This window comes from Dendronephthya gigantea, unplaced genomic scaffold, assembly GCF_004324835.1.
Source record: "Dendronephthya gigantea isolate DGI-Jeju-01 unplaced genomic scaffold, DenGig_1.0 000064F, whole genome shotgun sequence".
Taxonomy (NCBI): Eukaryota; Metazoa; Cnidaria; class Anthozoa; order Malacalcyonacea; family Nephtheidae; genus Dendronephthya; species Dendronephthya gigantea.
The window spans coordinates 1,268,524-1,282,895 of record NW_021163074.1 but is presented as its reverse complement, the minus strand read 5'-3'; the positions used below and the strand labels follow the sequence as shown (position 1 = coordinate 1,282,895).

The following is a 14,372-nucleotide window of genomic DNA, read 5'->3' as shown; positions in this document are numbered from 1 at the left end:
TTGGAGAGAATCACAGGCTACCATGCACTCACCTTCTATGATAATATTCAGCAAAATTATGCTGTGCTCCTGACCGTAATGTAATATATTCCTTTGGATGATTTGTTAACATTCCGTAGCAATACACCTAAAGAGACAGGAGAGAAATTATAAAACCTACGACGTTTGCCGGCGAAATCCCTTGGAATTAACCCCAACTCAAAGCCAATCAAAGGGAAACTGCCAACCTGAACTTTCTTGTTGCTTATCGTGATATTAAATTCAGCATCTTTTTGCTTCCCCAGCTGCGTTTGAATGTCCTTGCATGATTGTGGTTCACCTGAGGAATAATATAATAAATTCTGTTGCAGTGACATAACCTTCACACGGGTGGGTTGAAAGAGGGCAGGTGAGCATTATCAAGCGCCGGAGAGATAATACGAAATTTCTGACGAAGTGCGACTTCTCGCATCTGTCCCCACCAGCCACCTATATCAACTGAAAACCCAACTATCGCCTCGTCATATACGATAAAACAGATTGACTTTCGAGCAATCCTGGCGAAAAAGACCAGTTAAACGTGGTATTTGAAAAGCTGCTTTTTCTGAGATTACATAGAAACCAGTTACAAAGCCAGCTGGGTTGAAGAAGAGTCGAAGACACCAAGTGTCCTGCATGATTGGGTCATTCAACTACACTCCAAACGCTACTATAGTGACTATACAGTGCAGTTAAACGTGTACATGTCTGAAAAAAGTTTATAACAAGTAAAATCTTACATCTTGGCAGTAAGCATTCTCTGATAACATCAGGTTTAATAACACCTTCCTGTTCGCATCTTTTCTCTTTGCTGTACTGATTATTACGACCAAGACATTGCACTGCTCGTCTCATTGTTCCTTCGCCGCATGTTGCTGAACACTGCATATAAAAGGAAAATCTTACTTGACTTATACACGGTGGTAAAGTATGTATATAGCGTTGCGAATGATTCATGTAACGTTGGTATAATCTACGATTATTTCATATATTTCGGCTTAGCTACAAGGGATAATGTCAAAATAATTTAAACATTATAGTTCCAAAAGGTATAGTCTTGAAAAAGATTTCGCGCTTAATTGTAGATTGAAAGCCAAAAAAATTTACCTTTGACCAAGGCCCAATTTTCCACGTATAAAAACTATCACAAGAACCCCGATTACAACGTCTTTCAAGCGATGGTTTTCTATCGTTGTCACACAAAACACTGGTATTCTTATCGTTTACAGGGCATGTCACTGTTCTTCTTTGAACGCCTTCACCACACGACTTCGAACACTGGAATAAAACAAACCATTGCTCTAAATTCTCTCTACTCTATAAAGAACTTTCTTTGGACATCATGAAAGTTTGATCAGCGCTAATGTGAAATACCTCAGACCAATAACCAGTAGTCCACTGGGGCAAACATTCCCTATTTTCACATGTGACGAGCTTGGGAGGCTTTACTTCAGGATTGCAGTTCTTGCTTGGCGCTTGTCTCTCGTTTGCATCAACACAGATGACCATACGAGATTGCACACCAGATCCGCATGTTGTGGAACACTAATGTTGATAAAGAGATGAAGTAAATATCTGTACTTAGTTATGGGGAAATAACGCGTCTCCGCGTAAAGTTTACACAAAACAGTTGTTGTTGTGATCGTGCAAATTAAGTTATTCTTCCCCTGTGTAATGTGTTAGCAAGCAACTCACCGGACTGACAGATGTTATGAACCATTTATAACCATCAGTCTGAGGTTCGCATTCCGTAAGGTTGCAAGACTTTTCTTGTGCCGGCTTCACTCGGTTTGAGCAGAACTGATCGCTGACAAACGAGCTACTTCTTCGACATCTTACACTTCTCTCACTTTTACCTTGTCCACATTTTTTAGAGCACTAAAAATGAATATCGTGTGAAAAAGTTTTCGCTTTTCGAACTGTTCACGTGACGAGTGAAGTGTTTGTGAAAAGAAGGCGAATGTGTCATGACAAGATGAATAACCTGTGATTTGATACCAACAAAGGAAATTATCTCTATTCAAGACTATCCTACGAATAACTTCAATTTCGTTTATCAACATTTCTAGCTGCATGCATTAAGGTAGAATGTATATCCCATATCTTTCTTCCCTAGTGTATACGATACAGCCACTCAACAAGCGTGCGAAACTAGCAAAATTAGCCCTTGTTTGCCTTATTATAATTTCTCATCTACATATATTTAGTCAGTAAAAAACGTTTAACCGACTGTTTCCTGAAAGTGTTGGAAAAGGAATGTTCCAGAAAATGTAAATATTAAGTACGGGTGGTCAATTATTAATAGAATGAAAGTATTCACCTTTCCCCATAGCCCTGTCTCCCAAATACCGCACGTATTTCTCCTACAGGTTTTTACTGTGCGAGGTCGACGCCTCAAATGTCTACATCTTGATGGAGCGACACGTTGGCGATATAGGTCTTCACACCAAACATTTCTTTGTTTCACACCTTCGCCACATTGAACAGAACACTGGAAGACAAAGTCCATCAATTCTGAGCTTTTCGCCTTAGATAGAAAGCCCTCCCTTAAGGCTTTAACGAAACATTTCTATGGCTAGAACCATACCGAAGTAACTTTATATCTATTTCTAATGTTCGAAGACACTGTCACGCTGTATTGGAACACACCAGATGTAGGTGCATAACTCAATGGCCTCAATGATGCGTTGTAAGGTTAAATATGCCATATTACATGGAAATTATAAGCAAGGGAGCTCGTATCGATGTTAGATCCTCATGTGGGAACTAGAAAATTTATAACATTGCCTGATTTTGTACTTTTGGACGACTGCACGAAATACTTACTGGATTCCACTTTCCTTTGACCCAGCGTACATTAGGTGGACAATTTTTGAGGTAACAAGACTTCATAATCGATGGTCTCAATTTCCGGTCACAATTTTCATCAGGGAGTTGATCCGTGCTGTTTGAACAAGAGACCGTGCGAGACACCGCCCCAAGACCACATGTCCTAGAGCACTATAAATTTTAACATAAAGTAAAGTAAACTTCGCGAACCATTGAAAATTTTGTCTATTTTAAGCACATGTTATGGCACATTTGATGCTAATTTACCAGAGTACATACTATCATATCTATAACATCTTAGCTAGATACTTTCCGCAGGCCTCCGTTTTTCACTCCCCTGGATTAAAAAAAGCACGATTGCCACAAAATTCTAATACATAGTTGGTACCTTGGTCCATTGGGTAGTCTTCCACACGGCACATTCCCTCAAGTTGCATTTGGATACAGTTGGTGGTCGTATTTTTCTGTCACAAGTACTTGTTGAAATATCAGATATACAGCTCACGCTCCGGCGTTTGTAACCTGTGCCGCACGTCCTTGAACACTGAAGAGATAAAACGATGTTTCAAATGAAGAAGTTAAAGAGATGCGAGTCTGTTCTGCGCACGCGCTGTGCGAAGACATAAATACTGTCGTGTCGAATAACGTAAACACTGGCGATGTGCTAAATGCAATGGATTTAAATGATAACGTTTTAGTCGTACGAGGAAATGGGGGAATGTTTATTGTTTGTTTTATTACCTCACTCCAGTTTTCTACTCGCCAGAACGGACATCTTCCTACGTTGCACTGTGCAACTGATTTTGGCTTGGGTTTCTTGCCACAATTGGCATCGGAAAGTTCCTTTCCTGATTCATCGTCAAAACAAAAAACCTTACGACGTTTGTGACCACGTCCACAGCTTCTTGAACACTAAAACGATAAATGAACATCAACATGAAAACGAACATAAACATGAAAATGGACTGCGTTTAAATGCTTAAGACAGATTTTCATACGATAAATTCGTCGTAATTCATCGTAACTCGTCGTAATTTCTTGTAATTTGGTTTTCATATGTCTGATTTCGCATAAAACTTACTTCGCTCCAGGATCCATTTTTCCATTGTCCGCTGACTTTTGGCTCTAGTTTTCTGGCTGGAGTGCAGAGATAGTTCGAACACTGTCTGATATTGACAGGCCTTAATAATGGATCGCATGTCTCCTCGTTTGCCAAACGATATCTTCTATCAAAACATTTAACTTGTCTTCGTTGAGTACCTCTACCGCAGTTTGATGAACACTAAAATAATACAATGTTGGATAATCATATAATTCCGTTTAGCTCTACAAATAGCAGGTTTTAGGAGTTTATAAGATGAACAGGTAAATTCCGAATTGCAAGTTCTTTATAGTATCTATAAAGATTTTCCACATTTTCAAAGCGCATACTCACAGGAGTCCAAACTGAATATCTCCAAATACCGCAATATTTGACGCAATTTCGTGTAGCGGGTGGTTTTTGTTTGGAGTCACAGATATTATCATTCATGATATTTTCATTGACGTCAACACAGCTGATGTTTCTCTCTTGAGTACCATCACCGCATCTAGAAGAGCACTGAAAGAAACTAGGTGTTAGACACCCGACTGTGTGTGTCTGACGATTGTCAAATGAAAATTGCACGTCATTGTGAACAAAAAAGGAAGGAGAAATTAAAAACTAACCGAAGACCAACTTGTGTACCTCCATTTACCACAATGTATAATACATGGTCTCACTCTTCGGGGCTTTGTAATATTTTTGCAAAATTCATCATCAATCACCACTTCTCTAGAATTCACACAGCTGACATTCCGCTCCTGACGGCCTTCACCACATGTAACCGAACACTGAAACATTAGGTACCGATCAGATTGAATTTTTGATGTATTTGTTCTCAATATTTAGACAAATTATGCCGAGGCATTCGCCGGTATATAGGCATGTAAACTGGTTATAATTTCAGCCTTTGATACGTACTACTGGAATTGCACCTCGAATAAAATGATGTTGCATTTGATTACCCTTCATACTAGCTCAATTACCTCTTCCCAGCGTTTAGTGACCCACTTGACAGGTCCCTGGTCAGCGATCCTGGTGATCAAGAACACGGTCTTATCACAGACAGGTAAATCCTGACACTCTCGGCGTGATATCGGCTTATCTTCGGAAACACAATCTTCCTCCCTCAATATTTCACCATCTCCATTTGTACAACGTACCAGACGTATTTGGTTACCTTGTCCGCACGTGGTTGAACACTAAATACAATTATGGGTCGTTAATGGTGGTACTAGCCTGATGGGATGAGGATGCTGTGACAATATTGAGTGTGGTAATAATCATAGTCATTGTAATGGAGACGATTCAAATATAAACAACAACAACACTATAGTGTTGGTGGTCGAACGATTTGCTTCGACTTACATCTGACCATTCTTCATACTCCCAATGTGGGCACGCCTTTAATCGACAATTCTGTCTTTCCCTCGGTCTCTTTGTCATATCACAGGCCTCGTCTTCCACCGCCCTATTTCCTTTCCAATGACAAACAACTTTTCTTCTTTGATATCCTTCACCACATGCCGTTGAACACTATATAAGTTTAGAAATTTCGTCAGTGCTTAGTGCAATTGCGGTAAAACTTACAGGTATAAACGAATGTGATAGCCAGTGCTTTACTCTACTACACAACAAAAGTTGGGTAAACCACCAATGACATTCTTACTAAGTACATACCCTGCTCCATCTTCCAGTTCTCCATGTTGGGCAGCGGAGTGTATTGCAGGCTCGTATAGCTGATCGTTTCTCAATTTTTGAACACATGGATTCGGGTAGTTCTTTTCGCACATCCGGGTTCTTTTCAACGCAAGTGATACGGCGTTTCTGGACTCCACCATTACATGACCGGGAACACTAAAAAACAGCATACAGGTTTTAGGGTGATGTTGCTAGTCTGCCAGTGTATTGAGAGCTCACTGAGGCACGTTTCTGAGTGCGCTGCATTCGTTGTCACTATGAAAATCCCCTTATAATACATCACTCACCTCTGTCCATCGAGAGTACACCCAAAGAACATTGTCACATGTGCCTTCACATGGCTGTTCAGATGGAGGTTTGATAATTAGACGACAATCATTATTGGGTCGGACTAGGTTCGCTCCTGAAGTTATGTGGTGCTTCACACACCTAAAGTATACTCTCTGTGTCCCAGGCCCACAACCGGGTTGACATGTACCTTTGCTTGAGACCATCCACCTGTTTTAAAACAATACAATTTACTTTAAGGAAACGTTAGGTAACCTTCAGGTAGTTTGCTAGCTATCACTTCTAAATTGATTACTGTAGAAGTCGCACATGAATGGTTACTACAAAATAATTTTTCTGGATGGTTTTATCCTTCAATTCTTTACTGGGGTTAGAAGGAAACACTCAAACAAAAGAAACTTACTTGAAGAGACATTCCGTATTACAATTTTCTCTAATCGTTGTAAGATTGTTAGTTTGATTACATTTTTCATTGGGTACCACCAAACCATCCCGTTCGCGTTTGCAAACAATTTTTCTTGTTCGAAATCCTTTTGAAAAAAAATCACTGAAAATTAGTAGAATTCGGTGTCAATGGTACAAAATCTTTCATAACTACTCTTTCTTTTAGACCATTATATACTGTGTTCTTCAAGTTGGCGAAATCAACCTACATTAACATACTCATTACCTTGACAATTTTGGCTACATCTTGACCAAAGTCCTTTGTTGTCCCAAATAAACGTGTCAGGCTTTTCTACCGGACTCAGATACGTGTACGTTATCTTGGGAGCCTCCACTTTTTCCACCGACAGAACCTGCGAAATATGAATTACGTTGAGGTGTGAATTTGCAATAGTCATAAATGGAATAGACTCTTTATATCAATTTGTATACCTGCAAATGAATCTTTTTTGTCAGTTTTCCTTGAATCTTGATATACTCTGGATAACTTCTTGATCCGGAATAAGTAATCCTAAGACCACTTGCATGAAATGAATCTGAAGAATCGCCTCTAATGGAGTAACCACCATTCAGGATGTTGCCATAGTTTTCATTGAGAAGAACTATAGCAAGAATATTTTGTTTGGAATATAAAACTTCACTTGAAACTAATTACCGTATAAAATAATACATGTGTCCATGCAAAATAAACATGGATCATGGTATCTTTATATACCATAATCACATATAGAAAAATACCCGACTATTTCATTCCAAACGTATCATAAAAACCACACCACACCACACCACACCACACCACACCACACCACACACACCATACCATACTATAAGCATGACGTTATATCACATATACCATTGCGTACCACTCCAACAACGCTACTCCAATCCAACTAATTCATACACAGCTCATACCATACGACACACAAAATACAGTTCATACAGTAAATACATTCATAAGTAAAAAACCTCACCTAAATAATTATCGTCGCCAAGTCGGTGTCGTCTACTACGTATAGCTTCCACTTCCCTTTCTACTTCAGATTGCGGTGTCGTTTGCACAATTTTGATCGACGAGAAACCAGGAAGGAAGGTTGTGACATCGTTGTACCCTTAAAATTTCAAAAAAATAATGCTCATGATGGAATATAACCGTTCTTCTAGAAAAAAAAGACGAAACAGACCTGCAGAATCTGTTCAATTGTGGGTGAAGATAACAAGTTAAAGCCCAAAGCCCAGGGAAAAAACCCAGACCTACCCCAATGGACTTCTTGGTGCCACGATTTACTCGTGCGTTTACAGGTATCATTGCGTCCATTGCATACACCACAGATGTCAAGTTTGGCTCTTGAGTTGAGAACATTATCACATCCTGCAAGCTTTTATAAAGATAAGCGATTGAAGTGGTTTGTTATAACTAATCTCAGAATTCTTGATACCGATAAGAGCAAAAATTATGATAACAACAATGACATTTAACACACATCTTTATTTTTCTTGAGACAACCGCCGTTGACAAACCTACACGATAAGATTACTTAAAAAAGTTAGTGAATAATTTTCTCTTACCCTGCAGATTCCATTCACGCAGATGTCGAAGGAGTTTTTTGAGCATTTTGTACCATCAATCACTTTAGCCGTTATAAATCCTCCACCTCCAACACGCTCACAAAGAAGCTGACATCGATGTCTGCCTAGGATCAATAAAAATACTTACCATAAATTATTATATGGTATAATAAAGTAGCAAAAAAACCCCCCAAAACAGAGGATAGTTAACCCCGAGTAAATCCACACTATTATGGGTTGGACGTTTCCGTGCAATAAGGCAGTTACATTCGAATTCGTATATTGATGTATTTTTAAAGGTTATTAATTGCAATTTGAAAACCCTCTGAGGGTACACCGATGTCATATATTTATATAAATCATACCCTTCAGAAATCTTGGCACCCATTTGCTTCCTCTAGGACCTTTTCTGTTGTTGTATTTTGCACATTGCACGGCTCTGAAGCTCGCACTTCCCTTGGGACATTCCTAAGAAAAGGTAGTTAAAGGTAGTAAATATTAATGAGAACTGGTTTGTTAATACGGGACAGTTTAAAGATTTTCAAGTCATTTCTCACGTTATGGCAATTGGCAATGTTTTCTAATTCCTATAGCAGCAGGGAACCTGGTATAAAGCTAAAGTGGTGACTAGAGCTAAAGACTTTTCTCAGTTTACAGTTGACATTTGATCAAAGCTTTGCTATACACAAATATTCATTGCCTCAACAATGACATTCAAGGGTGTATTTGAACCAACCTGAGCTTGGCAAGATTTGAATCTCTTTTTTGCTCCCAGACAAAACCTGCCTCCATGCAAAGGGCTGTGTAAGTAAACGAGAAAAAACAATGACTTTTGTCCAATCGAACTTTCTTTACGAGAAAAATAGGGAAAATAATTACCTCGGATTATTACACGCTCTAGACGAGAAAGTGACACCTCCACCACATGTTCGGGAACAAGGGCCGAATGAAGACCACGGCGACCACGCCCCGTTTATTTTTTCATTGATTTGTTTACGCACACACGCCCCACGGACACACCACTAAAAATGAAACTGACAGCTATTGGAGTTGCGCAAAATAGTTATTGCTACCTGAAATAAGTCTGATAATGCTAGAAAAGGAGTCAGAGAAAGACGTGGACAGGAAATATTCAAACTGACCTTTCCTGTCCCACAAGAACTGCCTTCAGCCCAGGGCATACCGTGGGTCCGGCATCCTTCACGGCCATTTGGGAATTTCACAGCACACCAGAGTCGCCTGCAAGATTTTGTCTGCGAAAAAAGAGAGCACCTAATTTGAAAAGTTGACCAAATAACGGTTTAGATAAAAACAGGTTGAAGCGAAAATACCGCAAGCTATTAATACTTTACAGGAAATTATCCCAATACGTTGTTTTATGTCTTACCTTGAAGCGACACAATGAAGAATTCTTCCCATACGTGAGTTTGCACTGCATGGTGGGACTGTACACCTCGCCTGGTAATTGCTCTGATTTTCTAAACTGATATTGGGGCCTGTCCATCAAACATCTATCATGACCACGTCTAAAAATAGAAATCTAGAGTAAATTTACCAAAAGAGGAACGAGCATATTCAAAAGAAAGATCATCATTTGTTTGAACTCGTTCTTTCCTTGATTTTGGATTTTGGCAAGAAAGGGCCTTGGTTCAGCTGGTCTTTTCTAAATGGTCAAACGTACGAACACTGACTAAAATGCCTCTACCTTTCACAATTGTTTAAGTAGCGATACAACTGAACCCTAGGTCCTCTTTCCTTGAACGGAACTCAACGGAACGGCCTGGGATAGAGGTTTATACTCACTCTAAGAATTCCGTGATTTCTTGTCGACTACACGCAGACCAACTCCATGGTATTGCTTGGAGGTTGACGGATGGCGCCATAACATGAAGGCCGTTCTTTCCACCTACACACTTCTTGGCGACTGCATCATGACCTACGTTAAACCTAAAACATAACAACATAACATATTTTAAGATATCTGAAAGCTCCACAAAAATTGCCATAATCATTTCGCTTCCGTTCATATCTTTTCATTATCAAATCAGGCTTCAGATATATTTCTCCCTCATTCACTTCATAAATAGATTTGGTCAATTCCATTTCACCCTTGACCAATATGTTTCTTCATGTTTCTTCAAGTTCGATTATATATTGTTATGTCCCTTGTATTGAAAGGTATGTATATCTTACACATGTCCTAGTTCATGAGCGACGGTAAAAGAAACTCCAAGGCCATTGTCCTCCACGATCGAACAGCTACGAGCACTGTCGCACATCGTTCCGAGTTCGGCTAGACCTGTTGAAAAGAAAGAACATCACATAACTGAAGCAACATAGTGAACGTTCTTGGAGTTATATAAGATGAACCGTAATGAGTTGAAGTGCACAATGCGGACAAGGAATGGTGAACATTACACTGATTACGGAGCCTTGGGTGGGGGGGGGGAGATGACCAGAATTTAATGCTGGCTCCACAACCAACGCAGAATTATATCTGATGATCTTTTTGTCCGAGGAAAAAGTGACCCTACCCCCGCCCTCCCTCGGTCCGCGTACGAAATGATGACCCCTATGATTGGCGATGAGCAATAATGGGAAAATGTGCGGCGTTTTCAGATTAAATAAGCAATGTATATGGGACGTAATAAGAAATTTTATTACTAGACAAACCATGACAGCAAGCCATCTTGGGATACAGTAAACAACTTTACCAATGAACAGAACTCCCTTATAATTTACAAGACCTACCTAATGTTTCACAGTTTCCCTTGGTTCGACAAATATTTTTCCTATGAAGAGGTACAAAATGAGAAAATATAAAAACAGAAAGTTAATTTTTAGTTTTCATTTCTATGTTCCTACGGTAATCACCTCGTAATAAGAATAGCAGTATCATAATGACCAGCATCAGCATCTGACTTAACATTTTGTTTATGTTGCCAAACACAAAATTCCCGCAGTGATTTTCTTGCATCGCTTGTTATCTTCAGATCCTGAGGTTGAATAAATTGCATGAAGGTATAATTCCCATTCTATTGGCATTCAAATTATGTGAATTGATATTACACTTTTTTCATTCATTCATGCATAGATCGTCTAAATTTTATCAGAATACATGAAGTCGAAAATTGTTTATAACTGAGGGGCTGTTTACATGAGCCCGGTAACCCGAGATTCAACGAAGCGTGAGAGGACTTTGAGGTATTGAAATATGTCTTTATGACACCAAACAAGCACATGCTATTGTTGTGGTGATTATACGACTGCCAGGATCATGTTATCTGCTCATTTCAATACCTCAAAATCATCTCACACTTCGTTGAATCTCGGGTAACCGGGCTCATGTAAACAGCCCCTGAATTGAAAAATTGAGGTACTTTAAGGGACAAAAATTAGAGCATGCTTTTCGTTATTCATCAAACAATGTCATGTTGTGCACCCGTTATAGCCTTTACTCTACTCTATACCTCTTCGTTCTTCAGTATCTTTATTCCAGTTAAAACAATTTCTATGGAATTGCCAATCTTTGGATCGAGAAAGATATCATGAACCTAAAGAGTGCACAAAGTTATCATTCAATTGAGAAGAAAGCAAAAGAAAACGAGATCCAATGCATGCAAACATTTAGAGCTACCAGTATCACTAATTTCAGTTTCTTTTACAGTAACATTTCAGGAATGCATTTTAGAGGTGAACAAGATTATGACACTATTCGGTGGTTCTGTTGTTACAGTAAGAAGCATGACTTACCACACCCATGATTGTCTGTATATATCTCTTGAGCTCAAACTCACTGCCGTAATGGTCGAGCATAGATTTATCTACGGTGACCATAACCTCAACATATCTTGGGTAAGATTGCGCTCCTAGAAATATAACCTCTCTTCTTGATCTGTGACGAACGACGTTTTCTGGGTTTGAAGCCTCGATGTTATCTTTGTTCCTGTTTGCCAGTAACTCATCGTCTGTGGAAGAAAAATTATACTTGGTGAATGAATAGATTGAAGGAATAGAGATATACTATCTGTGACTGCATGTTATACAGTAGATAATTTTTTTTTGCAAGTATGGAACTTGCTTTTCTGTTTCGTCAATGCAGTTACTTCTCTATTTAAAGATAAGTACGAACGTACATGGTTTTTTAATATTAAAACTCCTCAACTCTAAGCCTTTTTGACTGTCCGGAAATTAAAGAGATATGACAGTTCGCTTGATATCTCGGATGATACGACATTCGTGTTCACGTTCACAAACTGAAGTGTATTCCCTCGCACATGCAGTGTAGCCAAAATATTTGCTTCATATTTCCAGGCTCGGCCACTTAGTAAAGCTCAAAGTGCATGCATGGTTAACTGTAACTTTATGACCGCATTAACAGCGCAAAAAGCAAACGTGGTCGTTGTGAAAGGCTTGAAAAATTTCACCTTTCTTTCAAAAAGATATCTAAGACATAGTGGGAAAAGCGACCGCACAAGAAGAGATACGATGACAACACATTGAAAGCTCGTTAAAATATTCTCTGGCTATCTTGTTTGCCTGTTAACCAAGGATTAAGGAATTGTTTTCAAAAATAATATTTGTCAATGTAGTTTACTTATATCCTGAAAGATCTAACTACGCCCAAGGTGAAATGTAATAACGAAAAAGGAGCGCTTTATCGGAGCGCAAATCCTCTTAAAATGTGTGTAAAGACTGGAAAAATGTTGCATTTAGCTAATTTTCCATACTTAATGCCTAATGTTTTTCATTTATCGAATCGAGGAGCTGTTTGTATTTAGTCCTAATCTAGCTGGCAAAGAACCATGAATGCTTATTCAAATTCCGAAATAATCGCTATTCTAGGGCCACATGCATATAGCTGACATGCACATGAATATAGGATTTTGTTGGGCTTTATATGAGGAAATAAAGCTGAGACTGAAAAATAAAAAATTATGGTATGTTTTTTTAGGAAGTTCTCAGGAATGTCCCACCAATGAACGGAATGTTTTGCGCTTATGTTTGACCTCCGGAAATGCAATTTCCAACGTTTTAAAGGTCGAGGTAATAAAAAAATGTAGGAAAACATAGATCTTCACTTTAGAAGTAAGAGTGTTGGAATGAATTTCCATAATACTGAACAGTCTGAACTGTAACTGTGTATGGTGACAATCGAGATCTAGGCGCTGAGCTCGTAAAATATTTATCAAGAGTATCGTTACCCCCAACCCTTGTACGCTACGCTTGCGTTAACATACTTTGCCAAGAAAAACTTCAACAGTGTGATCGTATAGCTTGATAGTAAACACAGGCCACCCAGATAGTAAATCAGTTTTAGTGCAGGCACGCCGTGATCATGCTGAAAGTTCGAGAAATATTGAAATATCGCGCAGCAGCGAAGTTTTTTATAAAATAAATTGTTTACATTAAGCATATAAAAGACGGTGAAGTCCCTCAATCTCTGACGCGACAATGTTTTCTTTATTATTTTAATACTATACAAGTGAAATGTTTTCATACCGCAGTACAATACGCGAGATAAATTGTGTAAAGCATTTTTTCTGCTGCTTAGGAAGTCAAGGAGAGGTAAAACTGATAAAACAACAATTATAGCCTCCCAATAACTGTATTTCCGGCTATGTATATAGTCTTTCCTTTGTTATATACCCATGCATGTAAAACAAAGATTAGATAATTGAATTTTCGTTGTGGATTTTTCAGTCTTTCAGTTCAAAGCCATAATTCCCTACAATCGAAAAGGACTTGGACTATTTGATAACATAGCGAGTAATAGATTTTCCTTCCCTTCTAAGGTGGAAAATTAGCGCATATTAAACCTCTAGGACAGAACTACAGGCGTTGTATTTATCAACAGGAGGTAATAGTGATTTTGATACTCAACGATGTAAATGCCATGGCTTACAGTTGATTCAACTACACTACCAAACTATATTATAGCATTTCTGCGAACCTGTGATATATATATTTCTTCTTTCAAACAATTTTATCGAACTGGAAATCTTAACCCCGAGGATATGGAAGTTTAGTGAATAACTTGCAGCTCAATAGGGGTCTGTTTGATATAAATTTAAACAGATAATCAGGCCCGGTGAACGGAAGTGTTCATTGTATGGCGTTAGCTGGTAATGTCTGTGACAAGATATCATTATTTACTACTTAGACTTTTTGTCTGCTTTAAAAATGTTCACACAGTATGAGTATGTTATCGATTGGTATTCATGTATAGCGCTCGATAAACATCCTATTTGGCAATGAAAGATTTGGATGCCTTTCCCACCCAGTTTCTTTTGAGAACAACCTAAAGATGGGGTAAATTTTTGCCGCAACTTGCAATGCAATACCAATGCCTAATTATCGCCATAAGATACCAAAATGTTTGAAAAGCATTTTATACATTAAGAGCCAATTTGAAAAACCACCATTTAAGAGCACAGAGATTTGA

General features: G+C 38.6%; 1 protein-coding gene across 3 annotated transcripts in view; it reads right to left on the bottom strand.

Moving 5' to 3' along the window:
- LOC114530600 (A disintegrin and metalloproteinase with thrombospondin motifs 9-like) overlaps nt 1-14,372 on the bottom strand; it is a 57,505-nt gene that overhangs the window by 2,761 nt on the left and 40,372 nt on the right. For all 3 annotated transcript variants that reach the window (XM_028552186.1, XM_028552187.1, XM_028552188.1), the window contains 34 exons: nt 11,681-11,895; nt 11,398-11,481; nt 10,802-10,923; nt 10,679-10,719; nt 10,121-10,226; nt 9,731-9,874; nt 9,315-9,453; nt 9,070-9,180; nt 8,807-8,949; nt 8,664-8,727; nt 8,293-8,395; nt 7,928-8,052; nt 7,617-7,737; nt 7,333-7,470; nt 6,794-6,963; nt 6,588-6,714; nt 6,321-6,447; nt 5,917-6,127; nt 5,609-5,785; nt 5,297-5,464; nt 4,915-5,130; nt 4,555-4,719; nt 4,283-4,447; nt 3,929-4,129; nt 3,589-3,759; nt 3,236-3,391; nt 2,845-3,018; nt 2,339-2,509; nt 1,714-1,896; nt 1,393-1,563; nt 1,126-1,296; nt 759-900; nt 228-319; nt 33-127 (listed from right to left, as the gene is read on the bottom strand). In XM_028552186.1, the coding sequence (XP_028407987.1) occupies nt 33-127; nt 228-319; nt 759-900; nt 1,126-1,296; nt 1,393-1,563; nt 1,714-1,896; nt 2,339-2,509; nt 2,845-3,018; nt 3,236-3,391; nt 3,589-3,759; nt 3,929-4,129; nt 4,283-4,447; nt 4,555-4,719; nt 4,915-5,130; nt 5,297-5,464; nt 5,609-5,785; nt 5,917-6,127; nt 6,321-6,447; nt 6,588-6,714; nt 6,794-6,963; nt 7,333-7,470; nt 7,617-7,737; nt 7,928-8,052; nt 8,293-8,395; nt 8,664-8,727; nt 8,807-8,949; nt 9,070-9,180; nt 9,315-9,453; nt 9,731-9,874; nt 10,121-10,226; nt 10,679-10,719; nt 10,802-10,923; nt 11,398-11,481; nt 11,681-11,895 (4,909 nt within the window). The remainder of the gene's footprint in view (nt 1-32; nt 128-227; nt 320-758; nt 901-1,125; nt 1,297-1,392; nt 1,564-1,713; nt 1,897-2,338; nt 2,510-2,844; nt 3,019-3,235; nt 3,392-3,588; nt 3,760-3,928; nt 4,130-4,282; nt 4,448-4,554; nt 4,720-4,914; nt 5,131-5,296; nt 5,465-5,608; nt 5,786-5,916; nt 6,128-6,320; nt 6,448-6,587; nt 6,715-6,793; nt 6,964-7,332; nt 7,471-7,616; nt 7,738-7,927; nt 8,053-8,292; nt 8,396-8,663; nt 8,728-8,806; nt 8,950-9,069; nt 9,181-9,314; nt 9,454-9,730; nt 9,875-10,120; nt 10,227-10,678; nt 10,720-10,801; nt 10,924-11,397; nt 11,482-11,680; nt 11,896-14,372) is intronic.